General features: G+C 39.4%; 1 protein-coding gene across 8 annotated transcripts in view; it reads right to left on the bottom strand.

Moving 5' to 3' along the window:
* Nucleotides 1-16,311, bottom strand: part of PATJ (PATJ crumbs cell polarity complex component) — a 356,261-nt gene that overhangs the window by 35,488 nt on the left and 304,462 nt on the right. For all 8 annotated transcript variants that reach the window (XM_072820502.1, XM_072820508.1, XM_072820504.1 and 5 more), the window contains 4 exons: nucleotides 11,883-11,966; nucleotides 5,220-5,413; nucleotides 2,264-2,411; nucleotides 1,051-1,137 (listed from right to left, as the gene is read on the bottom strand). In XM_072820502.1, the coding sequence (XP_072676603.1) occupies nucleotides 1,051-1,137; nucleotides 2,264-2,411; nucleotides 5,220-5,413; nucleotides 11,883-11,966 (513 nt within the window). The remainder of the gene's footprint in view (nucleotides 1-1,050; nucleotides 1,138-2,263; nucleotides 2,412-5,219; nucleotides 5,414-11,882; nucleotides 11,967-16,311) is intronic.

Here is a 16,311-nt window from a genome sequence, read left to right as displayed (position 1 = left end):
TGCCTGGTACACAAGATATTTGCTGCTCATTGGGTAGGCCAGAAATGAAAGAGAAAAAACAGTCTAAACTTAACATGATGTTTTGAGTTTCACTGCATTTAAGATTCTCTAAGACAAGACAGCTTGTCTGTAATCCTAGCTGAACCACAGTATTTTTCTTTACCTATTTTCTACTACCAGTGAAGCAAAGAGGCCATTCATAGCATTCCAGAAGCACCTGTGTGCTAACCCCAACCTCAGAAGGACTTCGAACAAAGGCGTAGGAGAGGCTTTAAGTCTAAGGCAACCAGGGAGGGGACCAAAACTCATGCTTTTAACTTCACAACAAAGGCTCATCTATAACCCACAAAGGAGATGGAGGTCACATGTAAATTTCTACAGCTTCATTATGTACCAACTGGGACTAAACATACAGTCTACCATCTTGATTTTGTTAGCCATTATAATGAAAACAAAACAAAACAAAAAAACCCCAAAACTTTGAAATATACTTTGTTAAAAAAAAAAGTGGCACTTACATCAGCCTTGCAAATAAACATAAGATGTTTGCTAATCCACAAAATATCACCCATTAAGGCCTCCCTCTCAGAGGAGAACCCCCCACACTTGTTCTCTTAGGAATATGCCATTAATTGCCCTCAGCATGTGTGAGTGGCTATTCACAAGTTAACTTTATAGCAATATTTAATTGAATGAATAGAACAATGTTGTGCTAATGAGGGTCAAATTGCCACCAGATGTTGCTTCTTTTCTTTTTTTTTTTTTTTTAAATAAACACAGCTGTGTACATGCATGCATAGACGGTATAGAACTACTAGTGGACGAGAAAAGTGGTTCTAAGGAAACACTGGCAGGCACTAAAGGAGAGAAAAATCTAGGGATTAACGAATATTAACAAATTTCCATCCTGCCTTTCATTTTTATTTCAAACACCTGAAAATGCACTGAACTTGGTGTTGTACATATTATTTCCAATCATTTATGAAACAGAGGACTCTCTCCCAGTGGGGATAGGTGAGTGAGTCAGTCTGACAGGAAGCCATCAACAACCTGACTGTTCTGTGAGGTCTTCCTCGAGGAGGTCCAGGAACCAGCTCGGAGTCTTCCAATCTCTAGTTGAACCAGCCCCTGTGCACACTTGGGAAGATAAGAAAAGACGTGAAAAACAGTATTTGTATTCTAAATTACCATGGCAGAGCTTCCACTCATCTCTGCACCAAGGATTGTAAATGGGCAATGAAAGCAAGAGGGAAAAAAGTAATTCAGTAATCAACAACAACAACAAAAAATCACACAAAATAACAAAAATTAATTAATTCAATGGTATTCATCTCATGACTTCATGACTTCTTTAAACATGGTAAAAGTATTACATTTCATTTTTTTTTTTAAGTATTACATTTCAATTCACCTCTTCCTTCTCCCTCTGATGAAAGTATTCATGAGCAGTGATATAATTAAGAAAAAGTGGTGAACAGAAGACAGAAAAATCAAGCATAGAGATAATCTACAAATAACAAATTCTCTCATTAAGTCATAAGTGACAGTTGACTATACTAGGAAATCAGGATTTTAAAATAAGCAAAGTTTATTTGTCTTTGCAAAAGTTTCCAGAGCTATTTGTGAAACACTTTAAGATGCAGCTGGTTATAGTTGAATGGAAATTTACCAGAATTTTTATTAATCAGTTTCCTCCAAGGGAGGTAGGGTCCACGTAGCAGAGATACTTGGAAGGTTAATTCTGAACCTAGTTTCTCTACAACTTCAGTGAGAAACAGCTTGGATGGTGGGAAACCCACTCAGTCAAATCCTTCTCATTTTGGACATGCTGCTCTACTTTTTCAAACTTCATTTGTGAAACAGAGGAACTGGTCTAGATAATCTTTGATGGTCCCTCAAGCAATAAAAGCTGGATTTGGTAAATTCATGAAAATACAGATTTAGAGAGAAAAAGATGAATCTTGTGATTCCAGGTGAACTTACCCATCTAATACATTTAGAGGATAATTGTGGGTACTTGGATTCTCCCAAGCATAAAAACTAGCTTAGAAATCTCCAAAGAGGTTTCTCTTCAATCCTGTTAGTCAACATAGTGGCTTTCTTGTAACGATAGTTATGATGGTATAAAATTATCAGAGATTAGACCTCCAATTAAAACTAGAGTTAGCACATGTCTAACCCATTTTATAACCAAGCTCGATTAGAATGGTTCCCTCTGGATGTCAGTTATATCAGCCAGGCAGACAGCAGCCTAGGGACTCACCTTGAGGACAGTGGCCACTGTCTCCTGTGAAGCATTTCTCATGTCTTCCCCATTCACAGATAAGATCTGATCTCCCTGAATCAATCTCCTATCAAGGTCTGCAGCTCCTCCTTTCACGATGTCAGAAATAAACACTCCACTTCCATTTCTGTGAATACCATAAAGCAGGGGGTAATGGCACAATTTAGTATCACTTTAGTAAATATGAGATTACTGACATTCTGTAAAGTTTCACTAAAACCTAAAGAAGGGTCCTGCAAAGCCATCTCATCCAATAATATCCACTAACTTCCAAAATGATAAGCCTCAGAATGCTTGCCCTTTAAATAGTTTATACCTATTTATGCTGCCTACTGTAATATTCATTTTTATTGGCTCAAGGGCATCATTTCTGCAAGAGGATAATCTTAGTGAATGAAATGAAATTCACTTAAAAAGTAAAGTACTCTTAAAATGTACAAGTTATTTCCTTATAGATCAGCTCAATTATTAGCATCTGATCTATTTCTATTTTCTCACTCTCCCTTTTCCTGTCTTTATTATTGTTTTAATTATATTTATTTGAGGAGTAAATAAGTATCTCAAAATTCAAGAGTTTATTTTACTTTTAAGATTTTTTTTTTACTTATTCATGAGACACACACACACACACAGAAAGAGAGAGAGAGAGAGAGAGGCAGAGACACAGGCAGAGGGAGAAGTAGGCTCCATGCAGGGAGCCCGAAGTGGGACCAACCCTGGGACTCCAGGATCACGACCTGAGCCAAAGACAGACTCTCAACTGCTGAGCCACCTAGGTGTCCCAAACTTCAAGAGTTTAAAAAGTAGAGAAAGATGTTGAAAAGTCTCCTTCTCACCTCTGTTCCCCAGACCCCAAATTCCTTTTCCAGAGGTAACCAATGTTACCTTTTTCTTGTGTACCTTCGAGAGAGATTCTGTGTACACATCACCAAATGCATGTACGTATAGCACATATGTGTGTGAATAGATAGATGTATATGCACATACTCTCCTTCAGAGTTTTTTCCTCTAGTTTCATTTTTATCTTTTTCACTTGGAACACCTTGGCAATTGGTTTTTTATGAGTACTTGGGGCTTCCTTGTTTTTTTAGGGCTGTCTACAATTCTACAGATGTTCCTTAATTTCATGAGGAGTAAACTATTGATAAAAAATATGTATAGGTTATTGTCATTCACTAGCTATTGCAAACAATGTGCAACGGATAACATATTGACAAACACACCATCAGAACACACTTTCATTCATGGAATTGCTAAGTCAAATTATGAATTGTGAGGGCTTATACACTTGACCCTTTACAAGGGAACTTTCTGGGCTAAGGAATGTGAATGTTCCTTACAAACTCCATCTGGGGATCCCTGGGTGGCGCGGCGGTTTAGCGCCTGCCTTTGGCCCAGGGCGCGATCCTGGAGACCCGGGATCGAGTCCCACATCGGGCTCCCGGTGCATGGAGCCTGCTTCTCCCTCTGCCTGTGTCTGTGCCTCTCTCTCTGTGTGACTATCATAAATGAATAAAAATTTAAAAAAAATTACAAACTCCACCTGAAATGCTAGTCTTGTATGAAGATTGTTTTATCAATCCAGTACGAGACAATAAAGTAAAAATCATTACCCTAAGCAGTCTCCCCAGGCAACGGGTCACAACAAGTGAGCAAACTTCAACATGGGCTCTCTCAGGTACTCTGAACCCAGGTGTGCATTGAGTTTAGTTAGAAATAGGAGACTCAGCTTTTTTTGGTTTATTTCTTAATTTTATTTTTTTAAAGATTTTATTTATTTATTCATGATAGACTTAGAGAGAAAGAAAGGCAGAGACACAGGCAGAGGGAGAAGCAGGCTCCATGCCGGGCGCCCGACGTGGGACTTGATCCCGGGACTTCAGGATCACGCCCTGGGCCAAAGGCAGGCGCTGAACCACTGAGCCACCCAGGGATCCCCAGCTATTTTGATTTATAATGCATTTTCAGAGTGATGATTTCATGGTGCAGAATGAGATCATGATAGCACAGTACTTGGCACAAAATCAGTGCTCTCAAAAACTGTCTCCAGTATTTTTATTTTAATAACAGCTTGGACTGCTGGGATAAAGCACTAGGCTAGCCATCAGAGGTCTGTGAGGTCATAGGACGTGACATATAAAAAACCAACTTCAATTCTTCCTAAGAAGATGGCTGATAACCACTTAAGGCCATATTGAGGTGTCATCTGGAAATCTTGTAGCCCTGTTGGAATAAATAGACTCTAAATATCTAAAACCAGTGAACCATGGAAGCTGGAATTGCAGTTTCAAAACATTACTTACTTCTCTAATCTACTACTATTATTCTGTAATGCCTATCATATGGGTAAAACAGCACAGACTTCAAAAGAAAAGTCGAGCCAATAGGATCTACCTACATTTTTGTCACAAGTTATTCTTTTGGGGACACCTTTCTTAATGAAAACTACTGTCATGAAAAATTTACATTTGTCTCTCAACTAAACCTATTCAGCTGATTTTTGGAATTCACCAATTAGTTGTAGTTAACATCACATGAAATTAACATGGTACTCCATGGCAGAGCAATTTTCTTAACTCAAAACTGAATAAATCTATCTCTTGATATTAGCTGTTTCTCGGGTATGGTTGCTTTAATTCACCCCTGCAAGGTGCAGACCTAAGGGACCCCAAGGTGAGAAAACTCTTTTGACTCTGTTCTTCTTCTATATGGGGACAAATTGCCTGGGCTTTGAGCTCTATCTTCATATGACACACTTTTTCTGGTTAAGATCTTGCTCAGAAATGTGACCTGTGTCACTCTAATATTTATAAGTAGGTTAGTTTTAGAAACCATATCATTAGTTTACACAAGACTTTTTCTTTCAGTGTTTGTAGGCTCCCTAGGGCTCCAGAAGGACAGGCCAACCTGTCCTAACTTGCACATATTTCCTTACCGTTTCCCAACGATGCTCAGACCCAGCCCTCGGCCAGCCTTTTTCTGCAGATCCACTGGGAAAATCTCCAAGTTCTCCTCATCCCTGTAGTGTGCCTCATCTCTATATACCACCAGTCGCACCTTCTGGGGGGTCTGCCTCAGGGCTGTGATGGCTTCTTCGTGGCTGGCGCTCCTCAGGTCAATCCCATTAACCTGGAACAATGGGCATCCGAGATGGGCTGCTGGCAGCAGAGGCCTCTATGCCTGCTCTGTCTGCTAGGCCCCTTAATCCAACCAGTGAAAAACCTCTAGAAATTTCCAGGGCTTCTGAGGCATACATGTAGTGATTACTAGTAGTAGTAGTTGATTCACATAAGGGAGTTAACCCTTATTCTCCCCCAACCCCCCAAAAGCTTAGTGCATATAATAATGCAATTTTGCATAGCTGTGAACTTTACCATGGGATCAACATGGTTAGGGAGGGAGGGCAAGAGGGAGTGGGAGGGGTGGAAGGGGTGGACTGGCTCATTTAATTGAGGTCAAAAGAGAAATAAACGTTAGTATTTGGTCAGCATTTTAAGACTCAGTTTGCTTATTGAATCTGACATCCTCACTCTTAATTGCAAATGTCACAACAACTTTAGAATAAGTTGGAAGGAAATGAGAGACCAGTATTTTCAATAGTGTCAAAAACCCCCTTGAATTATATTCTTCTGAACCTGGATCTGAGTAAGCACAAATGGGACTATGAATTAGAAGCAAACTATCCTGGAAACAGTACTGAGTAAATACATGGCTCTGCTTCTGGCAAATCATATGAATTTGGACAAGTTGTATAACTTCTTATAAGCCTCCGTCTCCTCGTCTGCTAAATGGAGATCATAGCCAACATATTTGTTTACTTAACAAACGTTTGTGTAGTGCTTGTGTATTAGCCCTTTAAAAGATTTACTCATTGAATCCTTATACTAACTCTCCGAAATAGGTACCATTACCATGTTACAGATGAGGAAAGTAAGGCATGGAGAGGCTAAGAGACTTGACCAAGGTTACACAACAAGCAGATGGAGGATGATTTGAATTCAGACTATCTTCCCACCTTTAGTCCCTATACCATTCTTTTTTTTTTTTTTAATTTTTATTTATTTATGATAGTCACAGAGAGAGAGAGAGTGAGAGGCAGAGACACAGGCAGAGGGAGAAGCAGGCTCCATGCACCAGGAGCCCGACGTGGGATTTGATCCCGGGTCTCCAGGATCGCACCCTGGGCCAAAGGCAGGCGCCAAACCACTGCGCCACCCAGGGATCCCTCCCTATACCATTTTGTCTCAACTTACTCTTAGAACGAGTTCCTGGAGACCCTTGCCACAGAGAAAAAGTCCAGTACTGTTGTGGATGAGTGGATTTGACACAAGGGAGAAACTGAGGGGCAGAATGGCCAAGGACTCAAAGGAAGAGAGTCATGGATCACTCCCTTGAGGTCACAGCTAGGAAAAGAGTCAAAGAGAAAAGGCCCAGGTCATGGCCAGAGAAGATGGCGGAATGGAAGAGTCCCTCAAGATGCTGGTTCCATTCCATGTTCTAGTCCATCCCTGCCTGTCCTGGCACTTCAGGCTCATCTCTGGTCCTCTATTCCTTCATCAGTACAGGGGTTGGTCTCAGGCTTTCCCAACTCTAACATTCCAAATACTAATGACTTGTGGCATAAAGGATGGTTACAGAGAAGGGAGAAGAAAACAACTGAGTCCTTGGAGAAGGTATGATGTGAGCTATTATTTAAAGTTAATTCTGTGAGCCAGAAAAAATATTTTAAAAGCCCAATTTTCAAACTGTTTGTTTTTCTTTTCTGGCCTATCTTGGGTTTGTGTTCTCACTTAAATTAACTACACCCAGCTTGACAGTGGTTAAGAGGTGCCTGGCTGGCTCAGTTGGTAGAACATGTGACTCTTGATCTCAGGGTTGTGAGTTCAAGCCCCACAATGGCTGTAGAACTTACTTAAAAAAATAAAAAAATAAAAAAGCAGTAGTTAAGTATGGGTTTTGGATATAGACGGACTTCAGTTTGACTGCTGATTCTAACTTACCCTGTGAAACCTCATGTTCGTTACTTAGGCTAAGCTTCAACTGTGTCCTCTATGAATCGGAGGCAATATCTACTTAGTGTTGTGAGGATTAAGTGAAATAAACCCTCTAATGCATTCGGCACAGGACTTGGCCCCCGTAGTTAAGCTCAGTGTAAATTAGGAGTTGATAATTTACAAGGGATTGAAGTAACCCGGGTCACGATGGTTTTTCCGTCAGGGCCAGCATCCACTGCTAATTCAGGCCCACACTGCATTCTCATTGTTTGTGAGGTAAATCCACAGAACAAAGGGGAAAACAGAGTCTCTAGAAAATGTGGGCTGAGCTGATTATTTCCCCCTATTCCAATAGATGGCACACAAGACCACTTCTGTTACTCAACTGCAACACAGTTACTTCCATGGATTGAAGGTGAATTCTCTTAAGCCTCTAAAATACCTTTTGAGGCAGGAAACAACAAATGTTGGAGAGGATGCGGAGAAAAGGGAACCCTCTTACACTGTTGGTGGGAATGTGAACTGGTGCAGCCACTCTGGAAAACTGTGTGGAGGTTCCTCAAAGAGTTAAAAATAGACCTGCCCTACGACCCAGCAATTGCACTGTTGGGGATTTACCCCAAAGATACAAATGCAATGAAACGCCGGGACACCTGCACCCCGATGTTTCTAGCAGCAATGGCCACGATAGCCAAACTGTGGAAGGAGCCTCGGTGTCCAACGAAAGATGAATGGATAAAGAAGATGTGGTTTATGTATACAATGGAATATTACTCAGCTATTAGAAATGACAAATACCCACCATTTGCTTCAACGTGGATGGAACTGGAGGGTATTATGCTGAGTGAAGTAAGTCAGTCGGAGAAGGACAAACATTATATGTTCTCGTTCATTTGGGGAATATAAATAATAGTGAAAGGGAAAATAAGGGAAGGGAGAAGAAATGTGTAGGAAATATCAGAAAGGGAGACAGAACGTAAAGACTGCTAACTCTGGGAAACGAACTAAGGGTGGTAGAAGGGGAGGAGGGCGGGGGGTGGGAGTGAATGGGTGACGGGCACTGGGTGTTATTCTGTATGTTAGTAAATTGAACACCAATAAAAAAAAAAAATAAAAATAAAATACCTTTTGAAAGGCCCTAACAATTATACTTTCAATAAAAAGCACTGTCATGAAACTAATATTATAAAAGCAATTTATCCTAAATTCCAGCATTAAGATGCCTGCTCAAATCCAAGTGATCTGCTCCAAGTTCCTAGTTTTCATTTCCTCCTCTGCTTATCAAAAGGCACCACTAAATGTACCGGTAATCATAAGAGAAATATCGCTTGTGGCTTGAATATTGTGGAGTGATGTATTACCTTAAGTGCCTTACAGAAGCACTAGATGCATTATTTAGAGCATTGATTGTAGGGGTGGTAATAGCAGGGCTTCCTATTTGAGAAAAACCACCATAGGAGGCTCCAGTTGTCAATGGGAGTGCATCAGACATCTTGGGTAGGACAAGGAAGTGGGCGAACCATTACTTCTAAAGGAAAGAATAACCAAACTAGGCAGCAATTCCTCGCTATTTTATTCCACAGGGAAAACCAGGCATTCGCCCTCTACTCTTTCTGCTCCCACCTTGCACAAAAATCAAAGAGGATAATGGAGGTAGGGGTAGGGTTAGATGAGGGACTTTGTTCGGGTTTTTTTTTAGAAAAAAATTCAGAAAGAGCGAAGGTGCATGCACATGGGGTAGTGGGGTAGAAGGAGAGGGAGAATCATAAGCAGGTACCATGCCCAGTGTGGAGCTCAATGTGGGACTTGATCCCACAATCCTGAGATCATGACCTGAACCTAAATCAAGAGTCTGACACTTAACCAACTGAGCCCCCCAGGTGCCCTGAGGGACTGACTTTAAAAACAGAATCAGTTGGGGCACCTGGGTGGCTCAGTGGTTGAGCATCTGCCTTTGGCTCAGGTTGTGATCCCAGGGTCTTGGGATCGAGTCCCACATGGGGCTCCCTGCAGGGAGCCTGCTCCTCCCTCTGCCTGTGTCTCCCCCTCTCTTTCTGTGTCTCTCATGAATAAATAAATAAAATCTTAAAAAAAAACAAACCCTAAAAAACAGAATTACAAAGAAGATAGTCCATGCTAATTATAGAATCCTAAATCTTGCCTTGCTAAAAAAAATTATTGGACTATATCTTTGTAAGCAAAATCCAGCTTGTTCCAACTTTTAAAAAGTAATCTCTACACTCAATGTGGGGCTTGAGCCCATAGACCCAAGATCAAGAGTCGTGGATTCTACTGACTGAGCCAGCCAGATGCCCCATGGCTTGTCCTAATTTTAATATGAGGATAGATTTAAAACCATGAAAGAGGCCAGCTGCCAATGCAGAGGACTCTCATGAGCAGAAAGGCCATTGTCTGAAATGCACTGAGTAGAATTCTCTGGTTTCATGATCTTTAAATATACTACAGAAGCTGGCCTGTCTTCTTAAGGCAAACCTGCAGGCCACAGGCTGATTATGCATCATTATGTATCTATACACATCCACCACAACTAGAGCAAGTCCAAATGTGGGCCCTAAAGAAAGGAAACATGTTACCTGACCAAACAGCTATTTCTTAACTAAACACATCATATGCTCTTGTGGACTAGATGACTGCATGGCATAAAAGAACAGCCTGTCCTGACAAATAAAAAAGATAACTTTTTAGTTGATACATAATGTTCCATTATGTCCTGGTCATCTTTAATAAGAAGTATAGACCATCCCTCCATACTGGGTAATATAATTCAGCTGGACGCCAGGAAATGTTTTGAGTTTTCAAAGCTCTCCTTCCACTTAATTGCTTTTTTCATGTTAACCTGTTGCTTTTTTCATGTTAACCTGTTGTTAACCTGTTCATGAATACAGTTTATGGAAGAGAGGAGCTATAGCTGAGGTCTATCCAATACAAATAGATACAGTTTTAAGAAGTTTTTTTATTGAGATATGACTGTTCTGAAATAAATTATATTTGAAGTGTACAATTTATACTGTGAGTTTATGTGATTTAAACCTATGCAACCATCACCGGAATCAAGAAAATGCACATATTAGATTTAGTTTCAAGTGACCATTACAGAATAATTTGTGGACTTACAGATCACATAAGTATCTAGGCATGTATGTATCTCTACTTTTGAATATTCAATCTATTTATTTTACAAAGCCGATTATGATAACAGCAGTTAATTAACCCAGGGAGGAAAAAAAACCCCTCAAAACTTCTGACCACTAAAAAACAGTGTTGTATGCTAAAGTGGTCAAGTGAATTCCCAGAGAGGCCTTGCTTATTTTTCTAACCTCATACACTTGTGTTTTAATGAATGTACTGGGAATATGTCCTAATCCAATGATGAAGCACAGTAAAAGTCTGCAGAGAAACCCTGAATTTAATTTGCAATGAGCCTGGCCTCTCCTTTAACTCCTTCTTGCCTATATTTTCTGCCCTTAATTATATCTGTGGTTTCATCTTGGGAGGCAGACTGGAACCACCAAAGGGAAAATAAAATTCTATGATGTCATTCATAACGTGCTATATTAAAGTTGCACAGCAAAAATGCACATGCCCACCATAAAATGTTAACTATTCAATTAAATTCATCCAATGAAAGAAATAAATGTTGCCTAAAGGTTTCACACCATCAAAAAGCTCTTTCGTTCCACCTACCAGAATGCCTGGCATTGACCTGACATTCATCCGTTCCCTAGTTCAAACACTGCCTGCCTCGGCATTTTTTAAAAAAGCCTTAACGCCTTTGCTAATTGAGAGTACATTTAAAAGATGTGGGCTAAACATTTCAACTTATTAATAAGTACCATGTACCACCTAAAAGAAGACTCTACATTTTCATCAACTAGAAAACAAAAGAGGAAAGGCACGGACCTCTGCTGTACTTAAAGATTTATTGCAAGTAAGAAGACAATACTTGAAACTGCAGTTAAAGTCTTTAAATCATCAGGTGTGCATGTTTATGCATATGTGTCTATAGGTCTGTGTTTTTAGGAGAGAATTTAGACAGGTATAATGGAGAGGCAAAAAGCCCAAATTGCAATACCATACACTCTCATTCGATATTAAGAATATAAAACTAGATAGGTTATACTTTTCCCTTTAATTAAAGTTTTCACAGATTTAGATGGATAATCTGCCATGATTCTGATGACAGTTATTCAATGCACATTAAAAAAAGAAAAAAGTTAAGATACAATATTTGCTAAATGGGAGAGAAGTGAGGATATAGTTGAGTGACAAGGCAGTTGAGTAAATGGACTTTGTGCCTCAAGATCAGTAAAGGAATTGTATTTGCTAGTATTTTTTTCTAGAGATAGATTTATTTATTTATATTAGGTCTTTAAATTTATAAAATTTTTCAAGAGCGGGGAGGGGCAGAAAAAGAATCGTAAGTAGAAACAGGCTTCATACTCAGTGGGGAGCCCAACGTGGGCTGGACCTCACAACCCTGAGATCATGACCTGAGTCAAAACCAAAAGTCTGACACTTAAGCAACTGAGCCACCCAGCCGCCCCTGTATTTGCTGGTATTAAATAAAATTCATAGTCCTATACCTCTAATATCTGGTCGCCAGCCCAAAGTCTTCCATCTCTGGCTGCTGCTCCTTCTTCGTAGACTTCATGTATAACTATAGCATCCTATAAAAAACAAATTCTTATTAATTTTCAACAACCATAAATGCTTCCTTACACAAACAACCAAACCATAGGCAGCAACCCATAATTTGCTATACACTAATAATGTCATACTTTATTTGACCTAAAGATAAACAAACTACACAGTTATGATATATTCAGAGGTATAATTAATTTTTCCTAGGTTTATTATTTCATTCTTTTAGGACTGGCTTTGCCTAATATTTCAAGTTAAACTTCCCCCATGTGTTTTACTGTTAGCCTGTACATTGCTGCTGTGTGTGAACTTGAGGTGAACTGTGTGTCATTCTTATTTACATTTTATGGTATATTTTGAAACATGGTTTCAGGTATTTATTAGTATTCAAGGATTTGGCATAGCTGTGTGGCCTGATGCAGGAGGTCTGTCAGGCCTCATTACTTGGGCAATGAAAGAAAAGAACTGAAGTGGAATGAAATGATCCTGGAGGATGAAGCATGGAGAAGGGGAAAGCGTGTTCATGAACCTAAGTATAAGACAGTTGTGGGTTCAAATTCTGACCTGCTGTTGTATAATTTTGGGCAAATTAACTCCTGAATGTAGCATTCTGGGCTGTAAAATCAGGACAATACCTAAGGTAGGTAAACTTAGGCTGGGGAAAGTGTATCATGGATAATGAATTTATTTTTTATTTTTATTTTATTTTATTTTATTTATTTATTTATTTTTTTATGGATAATGAATTTAAAAGATTCCTATCTTTTCAAATTAATAACCTTACAGTTTACATCTATACACCCAAGTATTTACATGTATATGTATTTTCGTGAGACTATTTTTAAAATATTCATTTGGGGGATGCCTGGGTGGCTGGGACGCCTGGTGGCTCAGCGGTTGAGCATCTGCTTTTGGCTCAGGGCATGATCCTGGGGTCTGGGATCGAGTCCCGCATTGGACTCCCTGTGGGGAGCCTGCTTCTCCCTCTGCCTGTGTCTCTGCCTCTCTCTCTCTCTGTCTCTCATGAATAAATAAATAAAATCTTTAAAAAATTTCAATTGAATATGATCACATAACTTCTGCTTCATGTTGAGCAAATAGGGTTTTTTTTCTAAAAAGATTATTTATTTTAGAGAGAGACAGAGAAAAAGAGCTTATGAGTGAGAGGGGCACAGGGAGAGGGAAAGAGAATCTCAAGCAGACTCTCTGCTGAGCACAGAGTCTGAGCAGGGCTTGATCTCACAATCCTGAGATCATTGTCTGAGTTGAAATCAAGAGTCTTGACTCAACCAAATGAGCCACCCAGGGACTCCATAAGTAGGGGATTTTTATGGAGCTGAAAACTGAACCAGAAGTCATTGGTTTTTGTTTGCTTGTTTGTTTATCAGACTGACTGGCACTGAAAAGCAATACACAAGAATATTAAGAGGTTCTACAACCAGGTAACCAACTGGATTCCAAATATCTTTATAATATTAAATACTTTCATTTAGAGAGGTAGCTCTCAGGAGACAGGAAAAATTCCTTAATCCAGTTTTCATTGTGGATTCTGTGTCACCAACAGATTTTAGACCACTCTTTGTTTTAACTCTGATTTATGAAATTTTCAGATCCAGGGAGCATCTACACTGCCAATAGTTGGTTTCTCTGAACTGTTTCAGGGAAACGGTTTTGTGGAAACATGCTGGGTCAGTGGCTTCAGGTGATCCCAACAACACTGCCAAGATGACGCCAAGGGCCACTTTTATGAAAGAAGTGCAAAGGAGAAACTAATGCAAGCTCCTGGTAACACTCCATGTCATGCTGGCTTTCCATGTCTGGAGGCCAAATGCCCCATCTTCACTGGACTAGGAGAATCAGACTGAACTCTTACTATACATAGTTTTTACAGAGTTAAACTTAGCATAAATAACTTTAATCTTGCAACAATACAAGAGTCAAATGGGAAATTTCTCTTTGTTTATGCTTAAAAGGATTCTTTAAAAGACCCAATGGAGTTTTTATTTCGTAAAGGTAGCCTGAATCCAAAACTCTTCAATACTTTCTGGGTGTTCAGTGAACTCTTATACATTAAAGAAATATACTGTCTCTCAAATGTCAAACTTATGGCTGATGATCTGTTTTTGGTCCGTGAGTCTGTGTGAGAAACTCCCTATTTCTTCCCTTGACTACTGCTGTTAATATCTCTTAAAGTTATCAGTGAAAATACAAGAAAACATGAGATACTCTGACCTACCAATAGAAAAAAGTTACATTTCTTACCATGTGCCCTGTGTGCTGAAAGTGGGTTGTGAAGTTATGGCTCTGACAGCTGCATTAACTAGGGGTGCAAGAGGTGAGGGCCGACAGCTAAATTAGAAATGTGGGCTGGTGAATTGAAAAGAAAAATGGATTTATTTTTCAAAACTTACATGGTTCATAAAGCAGGACAGAATAATAAAAAAAAGATACTGCATTGAGATATTTTAGGCATCTATTTGATAGGGCAGTATTAAAATTTTATTTCTTTCTGCTTTGAAACAATTGTGATTAGATGAAATAATGGGTCCTTAATGAAAGAATGCCCTTTATGGTTTTAAATAAAAAATTTGGAGTTGATTATACATATATTCTTATCTCTTCATTGTATATCCTCTTAAATGTTAATGATTTTGAGCTATTCCAGCAAAACTGCTTGTTGGCACAGTTCTGAGTGCCTTCTCTCCCACTCCTATCTCTGCATATTTAAATAACATTCCTTCACCCTAGAATACCTCAGTGACTCTGTCTAACAGTACCAATGACTTCTTCTAAAACGCATCTATTCCAGAAGCAGTGTATTAATCATTTCCCTGTGGGTGGGTTGCTGGCTTACACTGAAGAGAGGCTGTGGAGACAAATGATTATGAGCTAAGTCTCTGGAGTCAGATTTCTTAGTCCAAATCCTGGCCCTGCTACTTCTGGCCATGGGCCTTGGGAAGACTCCACAGGCCTTAGCTTCCTCATGTTTATATGGTTTTAACAATATTATCTACACATAAAGCTTTATGTACAATGCCAGCACATAGTAAGGAAGTGAGAACATCTCATTTATTTAATACCTCTGTGCCAAAGCTGCTGCACGCTTCCCATCCATGCCATTCAATCCTCATAACAAGGAAGCAAGTGCAGTATTATTAGTCTCCTTTACAATTGGGGATATGGAGGCTCAGAAGCATTCAGCCTTGACCAGATCTTTGCAGCTTCTAAGTAGGAAAGATCAAATTCCAACTTGGGACTGTTTAACACCAAAGCCTGTGTTCCTACCACTACTGCAAGCATCTCATCTGTTTTGAATATTTTATTTTGCACTTGTATAAAAGCTAACTTGGGATTTTCCATATGGCATCAATTCTGTTGAATTATTGTCTCCTCAACTCCACAGCAAAAACCTTAAGGGCATAAGCTGATCATTTTATAGAGAGTGAACAAAAAGACAACTGTGGAAGTGAAAATTGAAGCCTTTGGCTTAATGAGGTGCGGTGATGATCTATGGACCTCACTTGCTAGTGCTGGTACCTGGTTCGGGGTTTGTGCTACAGAGAGCACGAGTCTCCCCAGTCCAACACAGAGTCTCTCTCTTAATTCTGTTTGTTATTCTTGTCTCTTTCCTTCCTTCCTTTCATTTTTTTCCATCCTCTTTCTGCATATCCATATTATTCACTGAATGATTTTTTTTCCTACAGAAACAGCTATAAAAGAAAATTATATACAAGGGATGCATTGAGTTTAAAATAAAAAGTTGTTCAGTCCAAAAACATATTAATTCCTAATTAATGGCAGACTTAAGAATCATTTATAGATGACCAAGACTGACATACAATCAGAAACTAATTTCCTCTTGGTAGTTTTTTTTTTTTTAATATTTAATTTATTTATTCATGAGAGACACAGAGAGCAGCAGAGACACAGGCAGAGGGAGAAGGCTCCATTCAGGGAGCCCGATGCAGGACTCGATCCCAGAACCCGGGATCATGCACTGAGCTGAAGGCAGATGCTCAACCGCTGAGCCATTCAGGCGTCCCTCCTCTTGGTAGTTGTGATTTTCACTGGGACAAGAGAAATTTAAGTAAGATGATCTGTTTATTTACTCCCTGAGACAAGACCAACAATTTTTCTCTAAATGACTACTACTCTAAATGACTACTCTAAATGACTCTAGATGACTCATTTGTGACTGGCCAACTCTGATGCCAGGGAAGAATTTTATCAGTGAGAATCTCTCAAATACTAGGTTATTCCTAATCAGAGGGGGTCAGGTGGATTTCAGATACGTAGGAAAAGTCTTCTGCTTAAAAACTTCTCTCTCATCAGTTTCTGTCTGAAACAGGTTTAACCAGACACACAGGAAGA

The sequence above is a fragment of the Canis lupus genome, chromosome 3, assembly GCF_048164855.1.
Source record: "Canis lupus baileyi chromosome 3, mCanLup2.hap1, whole genome shotgun sequence".
NCBI lineage: Eukaryota > Metazoa > Chordata > Mammalia > Carnivora > Canidae > Canis > Canis lupus.
This window is presented reverse-complemented; position numbering and strand designations above follow the sequence as displayed.